This window comes from Poecilia formosa, unplaced genomic scaffold (genome assembly GCF_000485575.1).
Source record: "Poecilia formosa unplaced genomic scaffold, Poecilia_formosa-5.1.2 Scaffold274, whole genome shotgun sequence".
NCBI classification, from domain to species: Eukaryota; Metazoa; Chordata; class Actinopteri; order Cyprinodontiformes; family Poeciliidae; genus Poecilia; species Poecilia formosa.
In genome coordinates this window covers 458,489-483,095 of record NW_006800213.1, presented here as the reverse complement: position 1 = coordinate 483,095, position 24,607 = coordinate 458,489, and the positions used below count along the sequence as shown (strand labels likewise).

Below are 24,607 nucleotides of genomic sequence, written 5' to 3'. Positions count from 1 at the left end.
CCTAATGGCACCATAATAAGCTGGTTAGCTAATAAAGACATGCGTAATTCTAATAAAAGAATAAAACAGATTGAACTATGAAGTTACAACATATTTTTCAAAAAAATTGTTTTTAGAGGAAGTACTAAGAGTTGCAGTCATCCCTTTAACTCTAATTTCACTACTTCTCAGTAGTAAATTATCCAATCTACATTAGAAAGGAAACATCACAGGCCTCCAGACGTCTCAGCAGCATTTTAAAGCCATAGCTGCTTATAAAGGTGGTACAAGGATTTCTTGTGACAGACGTTTCAGTGAAATTTGTTGCACGGCCTGAAATGACCAGCATGTACTCATGCTTAATGCACTGCAATCAGATTAAAATTTAAATTAGTGCATTAGTCTGCTGCATTACTTAGCATACATCAAGCTTTATCTAGAGTCTGTGCTGCAAACCATTCAACAAGTAGGCAGTGGAATATAGGAGTGAGACTTTATCTGCATGAAACAGCAGGTTAAGTCTCATATTTATTCCACTTCTTTTATTTAACAAAATCAATTTAAGATAGTTATGTCATTCAGTTTATACAAGATACACACCAAGTACTTGAGGCTCTTAAAAAGAAAAAGACCTTCCGAGTCCACAATAAAGTCACAATGGAGAGAAATATTTTGTAATGTAAAACAAGATTTAAAGAAAAAAAAAAAAAACAGCCACTTCCCTAAACTTGTCCATATCTACTATTATTAAAAAAGGTTAAAATAATTTAAGACAAACAAGGATGAAAACCAGTTTCTTTGTAAGGAAGGATGGAAAACTGCAGAAAGTGGCACTTTGGAGTCAACAAATTTCCATAAAAGTTTAATTTAAAGCTTCTGCAAACATCTTTACCATGGCTGCCAACTGTTCTGTGAATCTCAACCCAGACTGGCATTTATTTAAAGTAAGAAAGCCAAATTAAACTAATTAAAGTGTTTCTCTTAATTATAGCTAAAAAAAAGCAAACGTCAACATTTTTGATTTATTTCTCATCAGCAAAGAGAACTGCTGTTGCGTTTAACAAAAAATTACAGCAGTAAGACAAAATGACACTGAAGGATTGTTCTGGATGGAGTTTTAAGTCTTTATTGCACATTTGTAGACAGTACTGAGCACAGCAAAACAATTCAGAAGCACATGATCTGGATACATTAAAGAACACTTAAAAACATAACCTGGTAAAAAAAAATAAAAAATTCCCAGATGGCACTCTACTAAAATATAAACGGTGGAAGTAAAATCAAAGCTACCCAAAAGTCACAGCAACGTCTGTCTCCCTTAAATCAACATGGCCACATCGCCAAGACTGCAGGAATAAACACCTTTCTCCCAACAAGGAAACCTTAGTAATCCCTGTTGTAAATAGTTTAGCACAAATAATTAAGTCATGCAATCTCTTTGCAGCCTGACAGGGCTGCAGGTTTGAAGAGTCAAGGTGATGATTGTAGAGAGGAATGCACAGACAACCCGACAAACGTGACCTTTAACCCCCGCGCGGCTACATGCATCTGGTCTGGTTGAGTTTAAGCAACTAAAAACCAGGAGGCGAGGCAGAAAAATCTCCGTCACGGTTCAGCAATGTTTATCCAAGTGTGTGAAACGAGCTCGACAGGTTTGGCGGTGCTACTGTAAGAGACATATGGTTAATTAGATGGACATTTGCTGATAATTGTAATTGCCAGTTAATGAAGTTGAAAATCGCCAACAGCTGGAGTGTAGAAATTGAACACATTTTGTCCTTCGCATAAATACAATAAAATGGTAAACAATCACAGCTGCACAGTCCCTACTTAACAAGATATACCATCATCAACAACACAATGCAACCAAGAGATAAAAGTATTAAAACTGGGAGTGGAAAATGACCCATTTATAGGGGTTTGATTCATATGATACAACGGAGATCCTTAAACTGTCATGTGTAAATAGGAGGAGGATACCGCATGATTAGACAATCTTAAACACACATAATTCACTGGAAAATATATAGGAGCTTTCCACATTTCTTAGGAAACCCAAGAATAAATACCAAGATAAAACACAAAAATAAAAATCTGAACAAAAAATGAAAACATCAGCTAAAACATATAGAGAAGCCCTCCACCAGCGTTATGTCAATGATCAGTGCTAGGACTTAAAAAAGAACTGGAGCAAGATTTTTCAGACTAAATGCATAAAAGGTGATCAAGTCTAAATGTGTCAAACAATGTTAGGATTGTTTGCTTTAAAGTCCCTTTAAAAAAAAAAAAAGAAACCGAGAATGAATTATTTTATCTTGTCTTGATTTTGTCTGAAATATGATACTATAAAACTTAAAAGCCTCGTAATCTCCCCCCTCCATTATTTTAGGGAAAATGGACGAGTCAGTGTAGCATGACTGGAGTTATTACATGGATTTATGACGGTAAAACAAAACAAAAAATAGCTGCTGATCATTAAACCCTCTTGGTGAGTGAAAATAATATTCCTATAGTTTTTGCATAGAAAATGCACAAGATTTTGGAATAAGTACATTAAAAAAAACAAACAAACATGTTTGAAGCCGCATTTTCTGCACAGCTGAACAGATCTGTGTTTTGGTAATTCCCAACCTTTTTAAGCTTATATTTTGTTCAGAATTTAATCTTAATTCTGGCTAAAACCAATTTCACTGTCTAGCTACCCCCTTCGGTTAATGTCTGAGTTGGGAATCACTCATCTGGTCTGTTCATTCAGGCAAAGCAGTAGTCAATGTGGGCCAGGAGTTCTCTGTGGCGACTGGTTGGATAAGGAGCCTGACACTTTGGACACTCCAGGAAACTCTCATCCAGGAGGCTGATGACTTTAGACGGGGATGTGGGGCCATGAGAGTTAATAGTAAGGCGCTCGAACTCCAGATTATTATAGGAGCTGGGCTCTGAAAAGCGGGCACTCTGCTGTTTCTGAAATTGAAAACAAGACATGGCATTTTTACTTTTTTTTTTTAATTCATTTTTATTGTAAAAACAAAGCAACTTGGTTATTTTTGGACAGCAAACTTGTTGTGAAAACAGCATTAGATGAAAAGTTGCTGCATGATTTAAATACACAGATACACTACAGACACTTACAGCAGACTCCAGCTTAGCAATCTGATCACGAGCTTTGCGAAGCTCTTTCAGCACTTTCTGTAATTGCTCCTGCATGCTCTGACGATCAAGTTTTTCATTCTCGGAGTCCTTGGCAGAGAGCTGGATCTTAGGAGGAAATGAAAAGAAAGTTTTTAAAGTAGTGGAACTGTTCCAAAATTCTGCCTGTTTATAAAGAAAAAACAAAAAGAGATGGCCGTTTGTCAGGTAATTTATGCATTTTAACACTTTTCTAAACAATTAAGCACTACCTGTTGTTCCAGAGCAGCAATTCTCCTTCGTTCTTCATTTTGGTTGATCAGAGACTTCTGCAGCATATTTACCTATAAAGAGCAAATTATCAAGGTAGAAGAGTTTTGTGTTTGCAGAGCATTTAATCATTTTCAACCACATTGAAGGAAAAATGTAAAACAGTTTGAGAGCCTGAGCAGGAGCCCAACTGTAAAATGTGAAATTAAATACACCTTGAACAAATTAACACAAAAATACATCCAAACACAGTGAACAGCTGTAATATTGTTTATATCTTCACTTTTCCCAACCCCTTGGTAGACTCTTATTTTGAAAATCTAAGTACTTCAGTAAAATAAATAAGTATTTGATGCCATGCAGATGTTTTGAACAGTGTAAATGTTGTGGCATCAAATGGTCTGCATGTCACTGAGTGAAATGAGCATTTCATCTCCATGCAAATCAAAACTTCAAACTTGATGAGCAAGTTTGAAGCACTAAGACATTTTCACACAGCTAAGAAGAGGTTTTGACCCAGCCTTCCTCCCAGAAACTCCTTCAGGTTCCCTGGTTGCTGCTTGCCACTGTAAAGCTCCAGCTCCCTCGGCAGGACTCAGATCTGGAGAGTGACCAGCCACTACATGACCCATGTGCTGCTTCTTTGGCCACTCCATTCTTACCTTAGTAGTGCATCTTGAAGAATTATGCTGCAAGACTCCATGTACATGATTCCACTGAAAGTTACTCTATTTATTGGCCTCTTTATGCAGTGAAGTCCCCTCCTAATGGTCTGCACCACCAGCAGAAGAACTCAAAATTGTGTTCAGGTCAGATTCTGCATTTCTCCTCCTTCAAAGATGGTGGACTGAATTGATGGAAAATGTAAATATACTAGTGGAATAGACTAGTTTCTCACAGGAACCTGCCGAAGAGCTAGCCTCAGTCTGTCTTACATATTCTGCCCCATTTTTCTGCCCTTGGGTATAAAACACGTGTTTTCTGTTAAAGCTTTTTACTTTTAAATTGGACGCCTTTGTTACAGTTCTCTGCTCTCATCTTGTATAATATTCCTAATAAGCTTGGCTGATTTTCACCTTTAACAATGCTTGAATAAATTCATTTTTCCACAACAGAACTTTCAGCCAAGCCTCCAGAGAGTCATTTAGAAGTTCACCGGGACTCTTCACATTCTACTACTGAAGCAGTCTTACAGTTAGATAAAAGAACAACCTACTTGGATCTTTTGTATTCACATTTTGGTGCATGTTCAGTTCATTTACATGTAAAATTAGTAATTGTCCAAACGGTTTTTGTTGATCCTTCTATGCATCTTGTTTAGCTAAAGGAGTCTGACCTGCTGCAGGAGCTCAGCTGATCTCTTCTTCTCCTCATCCAGTCGTTTCTCCACCTTCTCCAGGTCAGCTCTCACCCTGTCTGTCCTTTCGGACGACACCTTTCTTTCCTCGTGCGCCACTTGTCTAGATGTAAAAGTTATGATATTAGGCCACTAAAAGAAAACACTCATTTCAGAGGGAACACTACTTAATATTGAATTAAGTTTAAAGTGATTTTCAGCCTTTTCTTGCCACAGGTTTGGGTTGTTTCAGAGCACAGTTTTACCTGTTGCCAAGGCGTTCCGCCTGCAGCTGTATCTTGGCTTCGTCCAGCTCCTTGCCCCTCTCTTCGCATTTCCTCAGAAAGGCCGACAACTCGTGGCACTTGTCCTCGTACTTCCTCTGCAGCACGCAGCGCTCCTCCTGCACCCGGCTGACCTGCTCCCCCTGCCGCTGCAGCTCGGCCTGAGCTTTCAAGGTCTGCAGAGGCCATGAAAGAAATTGCAAAAGTGCTGTTTGTTTTCCATCTTACTCGGTTCTTTAATCCAGCTCTGCAGATCAATTATAAAGATGTCTGAATCCAAGGACTCTGTATATTCAGCTGCATACTGATTCGGTGCTGAAACTGCCTTTTTCAAAGGACGGAATGTCAATGAATTTGTTCACACTTCAACAGGGAAAATGGTGACAAGAGCTACAAATCAGCAGCCATCTTCTGCTGATATGTAGTTTTATACCGGCAATTAAACAAATAGCCTGAGTAAACGCACATCACTATCTTTGATATAAAATTTCCTTTTGACAAAAAGACATTTAAGTTTGAAGAAAAGAAAATCCCCTCTAAAATGTGTAGTGTGGGTAAAGACGCCACCGAGGTTCTCTAGGTAGAAAGTTTCCAGCATTCGTATTGTTTACCTGTTCCTTCTGAACACTTAACTCCTGCAGAGCTCTGGCAGTCTGATCTTTCTGGCTCTCCAGGTCTTTCTGCACACCTAAAAGCATCGTCTCGTAGTGCTTTTTCAGGTCAGACTCCTTCTCTTTACCTTGAGTGTTGTTTGAAGCTGACACAAGGGGGGAAAGGAGGGGCATGGTGAAAATCAGGCCTCCAGCTCAGGAGGAAAAAGCTTCCACTAAAATTTTAAAGACGAATTCTGTAGCAAATTTTTCAGATTCCGTCAAATATTAAGAGCAAACTATTGCATTACATTGCTGATACAACAGCAGAGCACCGATTTTTGACCAGAAATAAAAACAAAGAAACTTGACTGAAAAGAATGTGCACTGAGGATACATTTACATCATCTTTCTGTGTCTGAACGCATACTATTTATCCATCCTGATGTTTCCACATTCTGTATATATGAGGATGTAAGATACATTTACCCTCAGAGCCGGGTTCTGCTTTGCTTTCCTGCTGCTGCTTGGCCTGTGCCACTTGCTGCTCCAACTCCATTGTTCTGGCAACGACCGACTGCACAAAGACCTCTCGCTGCTGATCATAGACCAGCCACTGCTGGTTCTTTTCCAGAGCCTGATGGGAAGATTTTACGACTGTTTTAGACAAGCACTCTGCATTCTGGGTAATGACAACAACTTGAGCTTGAGGTCATGAATTAATGAGAAACGAAACACCAGTTTGATTAAAAGAAAAAGTTCATGAAGTTTAAAAGGTCAGTATTTTTTTGACATTGATGGGAAGAAGCAAATATGTTCCTTTTTTTAATGACTTCACATTTTAAAACAATGCTCAATTTTTCCAGTTATTAAGATCCACTGTGTTGGGTCTAAAGAGCTACATTTGAGATCAGAGCCACAGGTTACAGATACCTGGTCTAGTCAAAGTCTGGATCTAATGCAAGTTGAGAATTAGTGAAAGGTTTTAAAAACGTCCTTAAGCCAATCTGATTCAGTTATAAACCACTACACTAACAAAAACTCTCTCCAAATGTCGTAGTTCTAATTGTATCTAAAAGACATTCTACACAGTAAAGGCACACCACACTTTTCAGAATAATTTTTATAATACATTTTGAAAATCATGTCTCAATTTCCTTCCACTTTATTTTTTTTTGTTTTTGTTTTGATACTTTGTGCTTCTCTCAAATAAAATCCCAATAAAATGTGTTGAAGTTTGTTGTTTTCATGGCTTGAGAAACTTTACAAGCTTCCCAATATACTTTCATTGTACCTATGGTACACAATGACATAGAATATGAAGTTTAAGATGTCAAATCTATGAAGATATGACAAAAAGGACTCACATCTTTGAGCTGATCTTGCATCTGCACCAGTTCTGCAGCAGGAGCATGGCCATTCTGAAAAGAGACAGAGGGAGATGTTGCAAAGGTTAAATCACAGAGCACTGGTAAATATGCAGTAGTTGCATCTGATCCAGCTGTCACAACCAACATTCAGTTGAGGCTGACTTTAAAACAAAGAAAAAAGATGTTTTATTCATTAAAAAAAAAAAAGCTTGTAGCTTCTGTGTGTTTTTAAAACAGGCCAACTGTCAAGTGACACACACAGTTAATTTAAAATAAGATTCTCAATTTTCAGGAAAAAAAAAAAAAAGTACATACAAAACTACAGATCTGCTACAGGCTCAGAAATTACACACAGGCCTTCTGATTTGAATTATTTAGCCCAACTTTTAATAATGCAGGAAAAACAGAGCAGCAAGTAATAAATCTATGCTCTTCTGCGCTCGCAAGTCTTGGCTACATGACCGGGTCACCAACCCTGCAGCGCACAGCCTCCATCCCCAGAGGCTTGTCATGTCACATGCCTGTCGCTGGAAGCCCTCGAGTCTGATCTCCATCTCTATACATTCGTCATCTTAAAATTTCATACCCTTCTGGGCTCAAACTGGAATTTCTGTCAGTTTATTTTAGCTGTAATATAAATACTTTTATAAAGACTTTTTTAGTCAGACTTATTTACCAAGGAAGAGATTTAAATGTGGTACCTGGAAAAACCCAAGACTGGAAGGATGACAAATGGACAAAAAAAAAGAAATAGATGGAAAACAGACAAAAAAAGCAAACAAACAGATGGATAATTAATAGACAAACAGTTGGTAGGTGGGTGAATGAACCGATGGACAGACAGACGTATGAACAAACTGACATGCCAATAGATAGGGCTGCATAATATCAGATAAAAACAGCTCTTGATGGATGAATGAAAGGACAAAGTGATCAATGGATAAGGGGATTGACACACCAAGGCATGGTCTTTATCCAGACCTGAGAAAGATTTAAATGCCTGATTTTCCATACCGCATAGGACCCCAGATTTACCTCCAATAACACCAGGTAAACCTCATTAACTTGTTTGTTTACCTCTCCAAGTCTAAATGCACAACCATAAGCCGAGTCCTCTGTGAACAGCAGAGAGATTTCTTGGTTTGTTGATCTGAATATTTTCCAAGGGGATTGTGACATGCACTAGAAAGTTACATTAATTAATGAAATTACATAAAGACAAAGGATATAGGAATCTCCTTGTAGCAGGAGAAGTAGTTTAGTTTGTTTCCATATTAGCAGCATTGGCTAAATCAAGGTAACATGTAGTAAGATTTAAACACATTAGATTCAAATAAGTTACAGTTTAAATAAGAGTCTTAAGATCCATAACTAAATAAAAAAAATCATTTAGCAGTATCTTATTAAACATGTTTTCCAGATCATCATAAATGTATGCCATGGTGATGGGTAAGGTAAGGTCATTTTATTTATATAGCACAATTTCAGCAACAAGGCAACTCAAAGCGCACGCACTCTGTAGCAGCTGAGTGGTGCAGTTATGAGCAATTTTTTTTCCATTAATCTGGTAAGTTCTGGTTAAAAATACTAGCCTGTTTATGCAAAAAATCAGATTTTTATTTATTAACCACAAATGTTAGACGTCGTGTGTCACATTAAACAAAGACGGTTCTGCAAGTCAGACTTTCACTGTCAGATGGTTTTTAAAGCTCTGCTGATGGCCTGAAGCAGCTTCCTGCCTCACACAGAGCAGCCATTTCTGATGCCTTATAACAGAACAATGAACGCAGACTATGCAACGCATCTCAAAAATGGGCCACTCCTACTTCTGCTCATTTGTATCTATACTTTGCACTTTAATGCTTTGGTCTAAGAATAGGCGTGAAACAAACATCTTCCATCAAAGATATAAAGAGCCCTGCTGACCTTTAAGCAGCAAAAAAAGGAGGAAAAAAATGCAAGCTTTCTTTTTATTACAGATATAGAACCTCAACAGCTTTTTAAAAACCGTTTCTTCCAGCTCCAGTTGTACAGGAAGTAGTCTAAAACATGAGCCAGAAAATGACTTAAATAAATGGAGCCACAGAATCATGCAACATAACTGATTAAAAAAATGCACATATTTTGAGATGAAATCCTCTTTAAATAAGCTCATTAGTTGGGATTCTCCTTTATATGATGTAGCTAAATCATTTTAGATTCTTTAAAGCCCTGCATGTAATTTTGCTTCCTTACAGGGAGGGAAGGATCCTGATGACGGCTTTATGGTCAATGCAGCAGTTTCTTAACTGGATCTAGTTAAGAAGTGGCTACTACAGATTTCCTTTCATCTCTTCCATAAGCAGAGTTACACTGCTGACGGCAGATAAAAACAAAGCGGCTACTGAAAAATCTGATTTTCACCGTTACAATGCTTAGTACAGCTGATGTATTTCAGAGCAATAAACCCTTCATGATAAAGCGGTGAGGAGGCTCCAGGGAGGTGATGTCAGCAGGAAAACTGAGATTAAACACTGCCACCTGATGGACAAAAACAGAGCCACAGTTCCCTTAACAGGCCCTTTTATCCATCAATCACTGATCACTTTGCATGTCAAAATCTTTGCACTTTTTCTGCAGAGTTGTCGGTTCTTTTTGGCAAGCATAAATCTAAAAGTTCTCCACAGATTTAAAGCAAACATTTCTACTGTGCTCATGTTTTAAACATGAAAACCAGAACCACACACTTTAGATGAATGGATGAAAAATTAGTTTGGGGGTGAGAGGGGATGAATAGATAGATTTAAGGATCAAAGTACCATTTACTTTACCTAGCCAAAGGCACATTTTCTACTCTTGTTCTAGATTAGCTTTTTTCTACTCAATAATGCTTTTCAGTCATAATCATAAATCACCATCATTATCAATTAGCTTGGATGGATGGATATAACTGTAAGACAACAACATGGGAAATAAAGTCTGGGAATGCAATTTCTCCCTCCATTTGGCAAATGGAGAGATGGACACACAGACTGACATGAAGATGGTGGAAAGGAGGAAGAGTTGGATGAAGAGAGGGACAACTAGATAGAGGAACAGAGTGATGGATGGGGGCTAAAGGATGACAAAAGATAGATGGCTGGAGGGACAGAGGGATTTCCAGAGGAATAGATGGACAAACGGACCAACGGAAGGATGGGTGATGGAAAAAAGGGATGTCAGGAAAGAAGATAAATAAAACAATGGAGGGGTAGATGGGTTGGCAGAGAGGGATGAAAGGATTCAACATTTGACTTTTTTTTTTTTTTTACAGATAAAGTAAATCTTTAATATCTCAAAGTCTATAGTCTTATACTCCAAGGATCATCAGGTGTTGACTTCTCAACTGAAACTGAAAGAGATCGGCGTTACCACTAATCATTTCATCTTTTCCATTCTCGCTATAATAAATGTCAAATATATGAGCAATAATCCAGTTATGATGATGCAGTGCAAAAAGTCACAAACGCTTGTCCAGGCAAATCTAAAGATCAGCTAGATAATTTCCATTGCACAGAAAAAGCAACCAGATCATGTCAAGAAGAGACGTCTCTTCTCGACTAATTAGAACATCTCGACAGGTAGCAGCGTATTAGGGTCAGCCTACCGTGGCCTGCGCTTCCAGGGACTGACAACGAGCGGAAACTGTGGCCAGCTTGTTTTTCAGATTCTCCGTTTCCTGTGACAAGCTCTGGAACATCCCATCTCTCTGCTCTGCCTCTCTCCTGCGCTGCTCCAGCTGGGCCTGCAGCGACGCAACTACCTATTAAAAAAAGAAGAAAAAGAAAAAAGAAGCCCGTGTGTCACCAAAATCTTTTTAACCTTATTGTTGAAGCGTAGTTCGATGGAGGGGGTGGGGGAGAGAGGGAAAAATTTATTTTTCTGTCTTCTGTGCAATTATCCTTCTCTCGTAATCGACGTAGCGCGGCTGGGAGTCTGGTGGCATTAGCCACTTGCATGTCTGCTGATGAAACTTAATGAGGAAGATGCAAGCATGATTAATGTCTGGGCAAAACAAAACGCTGACATTCCATTTACCAGCATGTCATCTGTGAGCTTAGCCTGCTGCCACTCTGACCACTCTAAATTAGAGTCATTTCTGCCACAATAGAAGACATATTACACAAGGATAAGCAACAGCAGAACGAGTTTTTACACTAGTGTCAAACGGCAACATGACATGAATGCTAATGCATACAGACAGCAGCCACAGACAAACAGTTTATAAATGTCAAGCGAACAGAATCTAACGGTGTATGTTGGTATGCAGCTTCTGCCGGTTGTCTAAACTTCACTTTGCAGAGCTGCTGTCAAAGTGGGATCGAAGCGATTTCCCCCTCTGTTTGTGGCAGCTCATTGGAATTCCAGGATGTTTTTTTTTTTTCTCCTCCCTTCCCTCTCGCTGACAGTTTCCCCACATGCCACCAATGCAATACCAGAGTGTGGGGGAAAAAAAAAAAAAAGTCACAAGCTGAAGAGTGCTCCTGCTGTGAGTTTATTCTCATTTAGGCAGGACTTTAAGCCTGAGCTAATCGTGTGTTTCCATGTACAGGTGTGCAGAGGCCTCGTCGTGACGGATGATGGGACAAATGCGATTCTGAAAGCAGATAGTTGTCAGCGCATGTACCTCTCCTCCTTTAGCTGACAGCTGTTGTCTTAGACTTTCCAGTTCCTGCTCTTTGACCAGCAGCTGCTGATTGTTCCTCTCACGCAGCGTCTCGAGGGAAAGAATCCTCTGGAGAATCAAATGAACATATTTAGAAACAAATGAATACAACGGGATTTGGAAATCAGTAATGCTGAACCCCTTTACCTCCAGCAGCTTGCCCTTGTCCGAGTCGGGGGCCTTGATGTGCCGTTTGGCCTGTTCGTCAATCTTTTTCCTCAAGTGGGCGTTCTCCTTCCGGACCTTCTCCAGCTCTGCCTCTGCCTTTGAGCCAGAATTGTTGGATCTGAATCCCAACTTGGAGACGAGGGTTTCTTTGGCACCTTTAGATGCCATGGCTTCGTTTGTTGATAGCACAGGTGTAAGATGGAGTGTTCTAAAACAGACAAATCATTTCAAGAAGCTGTTATGCTTTGATTTGAATCTAATCATTTGTAAAGAGAGAACAGTCATTGTAATTTTAACTGGTAGTGAACATTGATGCTTTCTGCAGCTGCTACAGGATATTGGATCTATTCCGACTATAGTTAACATCTTCTTGGGTGTGGGTGAACATTCACCCCGTCTCCATTTTATACCTTTGCAGTTTTGTGGGGTTGTTTGCTGTAAAATGTTTCAGAAAATTTCAAACTTGTACTGTTTCATTTAAAAGTCTTGATAAAAAGATTTTAAATAACTTAAAGAATAAGTTGGGCAGTGCATATTTTTGCACTACTTGACTGCAGATTTCAAGCAAATAAAAAAATAATCTCTTTAGGACTAGAATTAATAATTAAAATAAAAACCAACAATAGTGATTAGAACCGCAAATAATTCATTTTACATCATCATTGCAATATTGATGACTGTTGGATCAAATATATAAATAAGCAGATTACAACAGGTCAGGTGCAATACAGTAAGCTATCTGGGCTGTTGGAAGGACTTTAGCAGTACTTTATGGCTGCAACTGAGATTTGAAAGCAGAGTTTGTTTTTATGAAACAGAAAGTAATTAGTGAGGAAAATGTCAATAGATAATATGTGATGATTGCTGTTGTGTATTCTGTGACAATATTGCAAATTATTCTGTCCATCACACCATCAATGCATTATACCCATAGGCAGTTTAAGGAGTTTATCTAAGTTTTGGAAATGTAGAAAGAATCCTGAGTAACATCAACGCAAACTCAGGGAGGAAAAAGCAAGATTCACGCTGAAAGACCTCAGAGCAAAATTCAAAAAGTCATTTGAACAGCATGACCCCAACTAAATGTATTGATTAAAGAATACAACGCACAATCGTAACTGAATTTAAAAATAATGCATATTTAGTGTTGATACCCTAACACAGATTTGACAAGTTATAAAATGCTGTTTTTAAAGTGAACCTCGTCAAAGGTAACCGAAACTTTGTTTCTGGCCATAAAAAAAGCAGTAAAACTGACTTTTTGAGGGCTTTCAGAATAACTTCTTAGATTTTAAGTAATATTATTATTTATCTATATTTAAAAAAGTCTGTTTTTAAAGAAGGGCATTCCTGAACGGGTTTGACGAGTTTAAGTATTATTGCTTTTGAACTAAACCGGAGTTCATCTGCAACAGAGACAGGAAAAAAGAAGCACCGACATATCAGGAAAACGTTTAAAACCCAAAGATGTATTTTAAAGTACTTGTACCAACAAATAGGAAACGTCATCATTCCAATTCAGACATGTATTACACATTTTTAAAAAACAGACCATTTAAAAGCGAATTCACCTTAAAGTAAAAAAGCCTTTTGAAATATTGCCGAATCTCAAGCTTTGTTACAAACGTTTTCAAGATGACAACATAGAAAACAAAAATAACTTGACACTTTGGTGTTTTTGTTTTTTTTCCTTTACCTGAGACCTTAAAATGCTAACATTGATATCCACATAAAAGTACAGAATACATGTTAATGACTCTACAGAGCAGAAATGTAGAACACTTACTTTATAAAAGGAGCAGAAGGAGCGTTTGTAATCCACTCTGCCTCTGACGAGACCGTTGCTCAAACAACACTTTCATTTCCTGAAATTTGAATTGCAGCGCGTTGACGTCACATCCGTGATGAAGTTCCACGTGCGAACGTTTGCATTGCTCAGCGTGTTCCGATGTGTGCAGGTTTGGACGGCGTGCAAGATATGATAAAATATAACAAATTCTAAAAATATTTCTCATACTTTTTAAAAACACATTTTTGTCGTGTTTGTGATGTACTATACCAGAAAATATAATGGTATGTGTCTTTTAAACATCCACAACAAATATGTCATAGTAGTTTATCTGTTCCAGTGAATAAGAAAGCGTTCATTTAAAAAACAAGAAATTCCTCTCTTTCAAATAAATGGACGGCACAGAGCTCTACAAGTTGCTCGGTTCAATATAAAATAATAATAATAACTTACTCCATGGATATTTTGCAGTGAATGCCACAAATAAATCAAAACACATCAAAAATAGACAGTAAATAGTCAAATAGACTTTTACTTACCTAAACACAACTTTTAAAGCTCGTCTTAAAACCCATCTGTTTTACTTGGCTTTCAACTCCAGCAGGATCTGGTTTTAAATTGTATGTTTGTTTTTAAACTGTAAGAGTTTTAATTTTTTATTCTTTTTTTATTTAATGTACAGCACTTTGTATCAGCTGTGGTTGTTTTAAAGTGCTTTATAAATAAAGTTGGTATGGTATGGTATGGTGTGGTAACTATTTAACAATGTTATATTTAGAGTAAAGATATTTTACATTTGGCTGCTGCTCTTCAGCATATTTAGGTCATTCCTCTACTTTAACTGACAAATAGTCAGTATATCTGATCCAAAGGCGACTTCTCCCGATGTCCAAGTCCACTGTAGATGTGTTGCTAAGGTTAATCAGTAAGTTAATTGTTCACCATAAAACCATCTATGTGTTCAATATTTAATTATTTACTAGTACTGAGTTATTGTCTTTACAACATTTTCAGTTGTAGGATTGTTATTCCAGGACGTAACCATATAATTCAAATAATAGCAGATATTTTCATTCTGTTTTATTGATTTTCTTCTTTTTGCAAATAAAATTTTAAAAGAAAATGTAAAAAGCAACTGGAAGTAAAAGTTGCTTCAAGCATTTGGCATGGATCACTCTGTTTTGAGCAAATAAGAAGCTGAGCCTCAGCAAATACATTGAGGGTCTATTCTTAATTGAAAGTCTTTGTTTTGTCAAGGTTCTATAATTAAAGTGTTTTTACTAGGTCAGGAGCTAGTGGTATGCTTCATCCTGTAATAACATGCCGCCACTGTGTGTATTTAATAACCTCAGCTGTGTTATAGAAGCTGATTAAAGCAGGAATGATGGTGAAATAGCACTAAGAGTTTCAGCCCATCCCTTTGTCGGAGTAAACAGAAATAATGAGTTAAAGTCAGTAAACAGTAGCTCCAAGATGAAATAAGCAGGACTGTCACTCACATTCAGCACCAGCTCTTGGAGCCTGTTTAATACATATGCTGACTGACTCATGATGGATTCCATACTGAAGCCAAGAGAATACACTCAAGAAATACTCCTATGCTAATTAATTATCATTGAATTAAATTGAATGCAGAAACGCATACTGGGAACAATCATAGAAAGTAAACGAAGGTTCAGTTATGAAGTCATCCAGCAGTGAACTCAGATTTAGTGACACATGACTCAGCTTTGCTGCACAATTTGTTCTGGGAACTCAAGTTTTCACACATCAGCTATGTTTTTCCATAAATACACCATTCAAAAGCTGAACCATTTAAGCATTTAAATATCACTATTACGAGTACAAATGACACATTTCCATCCCAGCAGAACCGGTGAATATATTCTGCTGCTCCTTAAAGCTTAAGATGTTATTTTTCTGAGGGGTTAATGTCTGTGGAGAGTTTTATAAATATGATGAATTCAAAAGACCCTTCAAGGTTTTCATTTCAAGTACGCAAAAAATAATGGTTTTCAAACTTGCATTTGCCCCCTGTTACATTTGTATTCATAGTAATCCAGATTTTATCACCATGGATTTCAGTTTGACAAAAAAGAAAGTTAAAAACTCAAGAATGTGTTATTTTAGTTTGTTACTTCAAACATGTTTTCTGAAATTCTTTGTTTCCACAACAAATAATTCTTTGCTCAAAAGTAAACCCTGGTAGGAAATTGTGAGTTCTTCTAAACTTGTATCAAAAGAGAAATTGATTTTTTTTTATTCATGGAAAAACGTAATCTGTTTCATATTACTCACATAAAACATAATTTGCATGTTATCAAAATGATAGCTGCATATGCTATCATTTGATAGCATATGCAGCTATCAAATGATAGCATAGTCTAATTAGCCTCGTTTGTTAGATTAAAACTACCTTTTAGAAATGCAACCTTTAAGCAGGTATTGAACATACTTTTCATGACGCCCACATTTTTGTACGAAAATGTTTTTTTAATGGTCTTCAGTAATTCTAACAATAAAAAAGTAAATAAATGCAGTGTTTTGTTTTCATTTGCAATAAACAGAAAAACATCTTTATTAACACAAATAAATGGTTGAAAACATCAGTCTATGTGTTTTTATTATTTATACTCATTTATACTCATGGTTCTGCATCTCCAGAACCAGAACCAAACGAGGAGAAGCAGCATTCAGTTTCTATGCACCACAAATTTGGAACAAACTTCCAGAAAACTGTAAAACAGCTGAAACACTGGGTGCCTTTAAATCTCAACTTAAAACCCACCTGTTTAGAGTTGCTTATGGCTAAATTAGGGTTAGAGTGCGGGTTTTGATGTCTTCGATGTTTTTAATGTTTTTATCTTTACTTTTTATCTATTTATAATTTTTTTTTTTATTTCTCTTTCTCACTGTCTATGTTTTAATGATGTAAAGCCCCCCGGAAAACGTCCCAGTTAAACGATGTTTAACTAAAGTCCTACGGGGTTTAGAGTCCCAGTTGACGGTGTTTCAACTAACACGATAACAACAGACACATAAGTGAGTTTTAAAATTGTTAAAGTCCGAGAGGTTAGAGTCCTTGTCAAACGGCGTTTTGACTAAAGTCCGAAAAACCTAGAGGTTGGACTCCTTGTCAAACGATGCTTTTGACTAAATTCCCAGAGGGTTAGAGTCCCAGTTAAACAATGTTTAAATGAAGTCCTAAAAGGGGCGCGGGTTTTAATGTTTTTATCTTATTTAATCTTTTTTTTTTCAAAATCTTTCTCTTTCTCACTGTTTATTCAATGTCACATGCTGTTTTTATTTTAATTATGTAAAGCTCTTTGAAATGCCTTGCTGCTGAAATGTGCTATACAAATAAAATGTGATTGATTGATAGATTTGTAGGATAAAGTTAAAAAAACACCTATGACAAGTGATTCACACCTTAAATAACAATGACAATAACAGACTTCAGACTTTATTGTCCCAAAGGAGAAATTCTTTTCCGCAGACCAGCCCTTGCTCTCCAATCATCAACAACCAGGTAGACAATAACATGCATAGTGGGACAAAACATAACACCATCACACAAGACACGTCATAAAAAACCTGCACAGGACACAACCATGGGTTGTAATAACACAAATACTGAAAAAAATAATTCATTCTCACTTTAAAGATGGTGAACAAGGGCAATAAGGTTTTAACAGGAAAGCTTTGCAGTGAACAGCTCTGAAAAGAGCACTACTGGTGTGTCTGCTTGTACTGCTGCTCCTAACTAGATAGAGAGATGGAGTGCACGGTTCTTCTCATTACAGTTCACGAGAGCTACAGCCTGATCTGACACACGGCAGCTGGACAACACTTCCCCCTCGAGTGTTCCCAGAACCTAATTGACCACTGCAGAGAGACAATGGCATGACAAGAAACACGCCTCCCATTGAGAGGACTGCGCAAAATCCCTACAAAGCACTATAATTTTTCTGGACAGTGCGATGTTTAAAAATGTCGCTTTTTTTTCTCCCCCCCCTCTTCTTTTCTTCCACCATCTGTCTCTTCTGAGATTCACAGACCTGTCAGCCTCTCGGCTTGCCGCTGGGATCTCTCATCAACACCAGGGAGGCGTGGGGCTCATGGCTCAGCCTCCTGGTGAGCCCTGCCTGCATCATCGGCTGAGTGCGGAGCAGCTCTACCATTTCTGCAGCACACCTCCCGCTGCTCTGCATCATCGACTGGCCTGGCTCCTGTTGTTTGGTGCAGGGTCACCGACCTGTGAGGGTCACGGCATACACCAGCTCTGCAATGTTCTGGCAAAAAGCACACAGTCCTCTTGTGCCCTCCCATAAACCAAATTACCTCGATTAGATCAAGGGTGAGAATTCAAGCTACATTTTATTTAAAAATTAGATTTATTTGTGAGAAAAGAAAAAAGAATAAACATATCCTACACCTTTAGATGTGTTATAGACTTCTTGTTAAAAAAATGAGAAAAATAAGAACTTGTTTACTTCAAATCCAGAAGGTCCTTCCACAGATGTTTGGACAAAAAGGATCCTGTTAAAAGGTATAAAAAACATCTCTGCCAGGAACTGGTTACACTCTGCGGGTGACATGAATCTCCCATGCTCTTTGTGTCTTTGCCCTTTCAAGTAAGTAGAAAAAAAAATCATGTTTCTCAAGAGGTGAAACACCCATGCGGGTATAAATTTTTTAAAAATATACACCCAGTTTCCTAAAACCATGTAGAAAGTCTCCTCATATATATTGAATGAAAAAGCTGTTTGTTTTGTTGGAAATGTCTTTGCAGAGTGCTAAGAAAACAAAGAGATGTGGCGGAAACAGCATCAGGAGTCCGTGTTAATTGTCTTGGCTGAACTACAAAAGGTTATGCATATGATGGGATTGTTGATGTTTAAATGATTTAAAACCAAGGTTTTCCAACTGTGGGATAAATACTGATGGTACTTGGAATGCATGCTGACTGTTACGTAATGGCTTACTGTGAACCAGCTTACTGTGACAAGCTCTGGTCTCTCCTAATGTTCCATTTATCTACAAGTTGTACAAGTACATCTAAAAAAAAAAAATAGAATACTGTGTAAAAGTGCATTTTTTCCTGCAATTTCTTGTCATCTCACAAAGTGAAATTGCATTTTTATAGAGATTCATTACACATAAAGTAGTGTTTCAAGCAGAAATGCCAGGTTTCGGACATGGCACATCAAACCATCACTGACTGAAGAAACTTTACATTGGACACAATGGGGATTAAAAATGTTTACTAGAATTTAACATCTTTATTCAACATAATGTAACACCTGACAGAAGAAAAATAAAGCTGGGCTGATTGATATAAAAGCAGGACTTGTGAGTAAATTAAGAGTAAACAGAACTTGATGGAACAATTTGGCTGCAGATGGACTTTAAGGCTCCCCCCCCACACACACACACACTGACATTTTATGCACTGATAAAGCCTAATTAAATAAAACACTTTTCATGGCTGCCCTAATAAAATACTGTGAGACATAATAAAACATTGCAGGGCAATATTTAATTATTTGAAGCAACTGCAAACTCGAGACACTCAGTAGCCCCTCTGGTATGCATTTCATCCAACCACTTATAAAAACAGGCTTTATCCTCAAAATAATCACAAAACAAAAGTTTTGCCAAAAGGTATTATATTCCAGATACCTTTATGAATTATAATATTTTTGTCTCTCTTTTCCTTTGGAAGATTTTAGAGATCTGTTTGTGCAAGTTGGTTGCTCAGTGACTTTCAGACTGTAATCTTTTTGCCTTTTGGTGGGCATAACCTCCAACCAAGGTGATCGCCAGTGATCCAACATATTCTTTTATGTCATCAGTTAAAGCTCAATTCAGGGTCATGTGAAAAGTAAGTAGTGCAGTTTAATGAAAAGAAGAGATTTTAAAAACGTACAGAAACTAAATCAAGAATCTTGGGAACAGAGGAACACAAGAGACATGAGAGGAGCTGAGAGCATAGGGACATGACTGAAGTGACAAATAAAATCAAAGTAAAATGTTTGAATAAGATACGCATGGAAAGAAACTGGAATAAGTCAAATAATCACTAAGCAGAACTTTAAGTATATAATTTACCAGAAAGCAAAACGACACATTGTTCAAAGTTATAGTGACAAAAGGAAATCCTTCCAGTCAAGACACTTTTGGCAGCATCGCTCTGTAAATGGATTCCCAGTGAGAGATTTAAATCAAAATCATCCACACATGAATACCTTTATATGTAGAAATATAAAGCACTTTAAAACTGTGTATGGAGAAAGTTTAGCATTCTAACAAGTAATATTTACAAAATCCAGCCTGTTTATTTTAGCAATAAAATGTTATAAGTCACGGAGAGATTCATAATTCATTGGTATTTTCTTATGGTTTACTCAAATTCCCAGGCTTAACTGGACCCTCTGGCCTGTATGCAAAACACTGAGGCTTGTGGGTGCCGTGACTGCTATGCAAACAAAGTTCGTTTCTTGACACTGAAACAAGACGGCACAGTCTGTGCAGTGGAGATGAAGACTAAAGTGTTCTCATCGGTATCTGTGAGATTAAAAATGGGAAATGCTGCAACAAATTCCAAGCTCATGCGGAAACAAACAAACATTGCAGCAGTCGGACTTCCCGTGCTGAAAGTAAAAACCATGATGCATTATGCTGCAACAACATATTACTGAATCGGATATTTTATGTCTTCAAGACTGTACGGTCTGAATATTTGTCATTTTGTTGGCTGATGGTTTAAAATACATGCCTCTTTTTCAGTTTGACCTTTGTGCTTCTGGTTGATTACACTGGTTGATCACTCCTGCATAAACCGGAATGAGTAGGCCAGTGATATTTTTTTTTAAGATAGTCGCTGTTAAGACTGCGCTTCTTTTTCTAGTTGATTTGGGTGGATTGGACAAAACATATGTTTTTATATAACTAGATAATGTAAATAGGTTGTGCAAATTTCAAAAATGTATTTAGTATAATCAAATGCTGTTGAGGGCTGCACAGTGGAGCTCTAGTCAACACTTTTGCCTTCCTTCTTTCTTTCTGAGTGGAGTTTGCACACTCGCCTTGTGCATGTATGGTTCTCACAAGGTTCTCCAGCTTCCTTCTGGTCTAAACACATGACTTTTAAATGGATACTCTAAACTTGCTCAGGTACGTACTACCTCTGTGATGGAATGACGACTTGTCCAGAGTGCATCCCTCCTCTAGCCCAACAGCAGTTTGCAATAGCACCTGTCCCTCCAGCAACCATGCAGGTATAAGCTTATATACATGATAGATGCATTGACATCCTGTTCATATGTTAGAGAATGTGAAAAATCGCCATTTCTGAAATGACAAAAACATTGTTGGAAAACTGAGCAAAGACAAACCTAAATGAAGAGCAAAAACTAATACCGGTTGCTTGGCAACTGTGAAGAAAAGAAGTGAATTCAAGAAAGATTGCTGTTGTGTACATGAGCCGCTCATAGCCTATGAGAAAGGGATGGAAATGCAGACTGAGAAAGTTATGCAGGCATAAAGAAGGTAACCACAACCACATAAGGAGGATTTAAGAGAAAGTTTTGGCGAGCAAAACAGAGGGATCACTTTATCCAGAAGCGTCCTTTCCCCAACTGTTCAACTTGGTAAAGAACAACACAAAATACTTCATGAACAGATGTCTTTTGCAGAGTATCCGCACTTTATTTTTACGGAGCCCATTTCTCCTTCAAAAACTGGTAGCATACACCTTGGTACTAGAGAAACTTACATATTACACCAATGATATTTCACATTAAATGACACCATATACAATAATTATATTCCCAAGCAATCAGTTTGGGCATAGGATAAATAAAATAAGTAATTACGTAGTCGTCCTGAATTTCCGTTCATTTAGATGTAACTGCCGTTCACACCAAATAAACTTCCTGTCTGCTTCTGAAGGTTGAGGTTGTAATATTTTCAGTTATGAAACTTAAACCCCCTAATGAAATATTTTCTGTTTTATCAAACCTTGAAGTGTCGGTGACCTGAAACAATGGTCAGTGTCACCATGAGGTGACAGGAGAGATGCTGCTGGAACGTTTATAAAAACTATTATGAAAAATGCATTTTGAGTTAGTTTTTAGTGTTTTCTTTCTTTGGGAGGGAAGTGTTCGGGTTAATAAATTATTGCAGCCAGTCTTAGGTTGAAAAGACAAAGATGTTCGGCTATACTTAGGACTTAGACAAATTCCTAGAAGGGTCTCAGAGAGGATCCAAGTGGATTTCTTTGTTTTGTGAACTGGAAACTCGGGACAAGCCTGATAAATAATTAGTTCTGTTCTTGTCAAGCTTTCACAATTCCATTCTTTCGTTCCCCCTTCTGCCATGTCCTTTGCTCTTTTATTCCTTTCATTTTCCACTTACCTCACTCTCATTTTGCGAGAAAGAGGGACACTTGCTGACTGCATGAAGGCCAAAAGTGTAAAATCTAAGATATGAATATTTGCCTTTTTCACTGTTTGAGAATGTGGTAGTTTCATATTTTTGTTTAAACAAACATTTGAACCCATACTGCCTCATTTTGTGCAACCTTGTGAAGTCATGGCTCAGCCTTATTATTATTCCTCCTCTCCCGTTATAAAACAAGCCGCAGCCATGCATGTCCTGACCCATTGACTGCACACCAAAAAGCCAAAGGGAAAAAGAGCACAGAGAGAAAATAAGTTGAAGGACTGAGATGTGACACCGACTGAGTTTGTAATCAATTAAGGACCTAATAGATATTCCCAGTGCTTCTGTGTTTCAAGGAGAAAGAAAAAAAAAAAAGCATTTTTAAAACCTTGACAGCTTGATTAAACGTTCCATCCAGTGACATTTGGAAAAGACTGGATCTGACATTTCTGTGTTGCCACATAACAAGCAGCCATCCTTTCACCAGTGTAATAATACTGTTCATCAGGAATACTCATTACAAAGCATAATTAATGAGCAGCCAGATCCTGCCAAGCCAAACTCCAATGGATTCAAGGCTTGATTTTCCTGCGCCGCTGCGCGGTGGGCAAATTTCGCTGAGATAAAGCTAATGAACTGAACTGCTCACCACCACAGAACAACAAAGCAAACACTGCTGGAGACTTTATTACACTTTCGACAGCCAGAGGATTAATTTTGGTAAGTTCTGTTGTGTCTCAGTGTGTGGTTTTGAGCTGTGCAGCCTACTGTAAGAGAAAAAGACAAAGAATTGGCTTTACAACAAAACAAAGAGATCTGTTGAATCTCATGCATCCATGTAAAGTTTTGAATATGAGAGTGACGAGACCTTAGGATGTCCTTACTGGAATAAAATATATTATTACACATCACAAACTTGGATATTGATTTGCTTTAAAAGTAGATTTGTTTCAGCAATATTTGTAGTATCTCAACAGCAACATGTAGGTATATTGAATCTTACTGTGTAAAATGAGAAACTCTACATAACTCTGGTTGCTTTGAGTGTAGAAAAACTACTTTTTAAAAAATATTCAACTTCTATCAAGCTTCTGGTTGGTTGATTAGTTCTTTGTGATGTTTCCTGCCTGGCAGGGACCCACCAACCTTTCAACATCTCATTGCACTAAGTGTCATTTCTTTCACGTTTTGTTTGTTGGTCTGTTTTTGTGTAACATTCCTGAAAGATTTTTTATTTTTTTTAATTTCCAAACACATTGAATGTGTTTTCAGAGCCAGTAACTTTCTTAAGTCCCTTTTCCTTCATGCCCATATGAATTTCACAAGTGATGCAGAGAGGAGGCTGACAAATCAAAGTGAATTCTGAAACATGGTCACTTTCCTATTTCTTTCCCTGCTCAGATTAAATTTGCAATTAGAATCAAAACTTGGCTGAAAATCCTATTTTTGTAGCTTCTGAGAGATGGATAAACCTGCTAATGCTTAGATTTCAATCAGTTAAATTAGTATGTTGAGAGTTTTTTCCCCTGCTGTTAAATTTCCCCTTTAATCTGTAGCAGCAGAAATAGATTCATAGATTGAGTTATTACTTTGTGATAGATTAATTATGAGATTGATTGATTTATGTACATTGACATAGTTTATTGTGACTGAATATCCCCCCCACAACATCGTATTTCTTTTCCTACTGCATCGATACACACACTCCATGAGTTTGAACCTATTCGTTGTATATCTTTTTATGAGAAGATAAGACTGCTTTTCTTTTTCATTCTACAAATTCCAGTTCGCTTCAAGCAATGCAGGAAATGTCTGTGACAGCCAGCACTGTTATTTTTTTTATTTCTGGTTTGTATCAAGTTCTGTAAAAAAAAAAACAACCTTGAAGGGCATTAGGGATCATTATCCTATTGAAGTCTGAATCTTTTTCCCAAAAGGATCCAAATCAAAGGCCGCAACATATCTCTGAAGAAATAAGCTGTTTCTTTGCTTTGCACTCTGATGCAACTGCACGCTTGAATATTTGTTTTGATACATTGCAGCATCCACTGCATTCTTTCTTGTTTCTATTCCTAGTTAGATTAACTCTTCTGTGCTGTTGGGAGATGGCCCTCAAGAAGGCCTGAATTTAGAAGGGTCCCACATACAGTGTCTGAACACGACTAAGATTTATGTGCACCAACACCGTCTGGAGGCCAATGACGTAAAAAAAAAAAAAAAAAAAATCTGTAAATCTTATTCACTTAAGATAACACCTTGAGTCAGAGAACTTTACAGCACAACAATGTATTTTTTTGCAGGATCTGCTTAAAGCAGACATGGTGACAGATACTGAACTGGATGGATGCGAGTTAAATCGGATGAATATAGACTGAAAACTGAGGAGGCGTCTATACAGACACAATGTCACCGAAATAAATGCAGAAGCAGATGCCATGTATGGACTACTGATGAATCAAATTAGTGACAAGGTACCTGTCTATAATATTTGAATAAATGAGGTGTAGTACAGGGGTGGATGGATGGGTTATAGTCTATCTGCTATAATCCTATATATATATATATA

At 37.5% G+C, this 24,607-nt stretch overlaps 1 protein-coding gene across 2 annotated transcripts; it reads right to left on the bottom strand.

Moving 5' to 3' along the window:
* Positions 1–1,082: 1,082 nt before the first annotated feature.
* cep55l (centrosomal protein 55 like) lies at positions 1,083–13,704 on the bottom strand. Of its 2 annotated transcripts, none has more exons than XM_007571130.2 (12): positions 13,594–13,704; positions 11,787–12,015; positions 11,601–11,708; positions 10,581–10,736; positions 6,953–7,006; positions 6,075–6,222; positions 5,607–5,752; positions 4,978–5,171; positions 4,712–4,835; positions 3,378–3,449; positions 3,109–3,234; positions 1,083–2,940 (listed from the first exon to the last, which is right to left on the bottom strand). In XM_007571130.2, the coding sequence occupies exons 2-12, from the start codon at positions 11,973–11,975 to the stop codon at positions 2,731–2,733; spliced, it is 1,527 nt and encodes a 508-aa protein (XP_007571192.1). In that variant the 5' UTR covers positions 11,976–12,015; positions 13,594–13,704; the 3' UTR covers positions 1,083–2,730. The 2 variants fall into 2 exon arrangements, with proteins under 2 accessions (XP_007571192.1, XP_016536737.1); XM_016681251.1 differs by having other exon boundaries at positions 5,607–5,734.
* Positions 13,705–24,607: the final 10,903 nt, after the last annotated feature.

Excerpts from the sequence above, each read along its gene's own strand:
- cep55l (XM_007571130.2), bottom strand. The coding sequence starts at position 11,975 with ATGGCATCTAAAGGTGCCAAAGAAACCCTCGTCTCCAAGTTGGGATTC. Across the intron at positions 11,709-11,786 it reads ACAAGGGCAAGCTGCTGGAG|AGGATTCTTTCCCTCGAGAC; the intron begins GTAAAGGGGTTC and ends TTGATTCTCCAG. Across the intron at positions 3,235-3,377 it reads TTGCTGCTCTGGAACAACAG|ATCCAGCTCTCTGCCAAGGA; the intron begins GTAGTGCTTAAT and ends TTTCCTCCTAAG.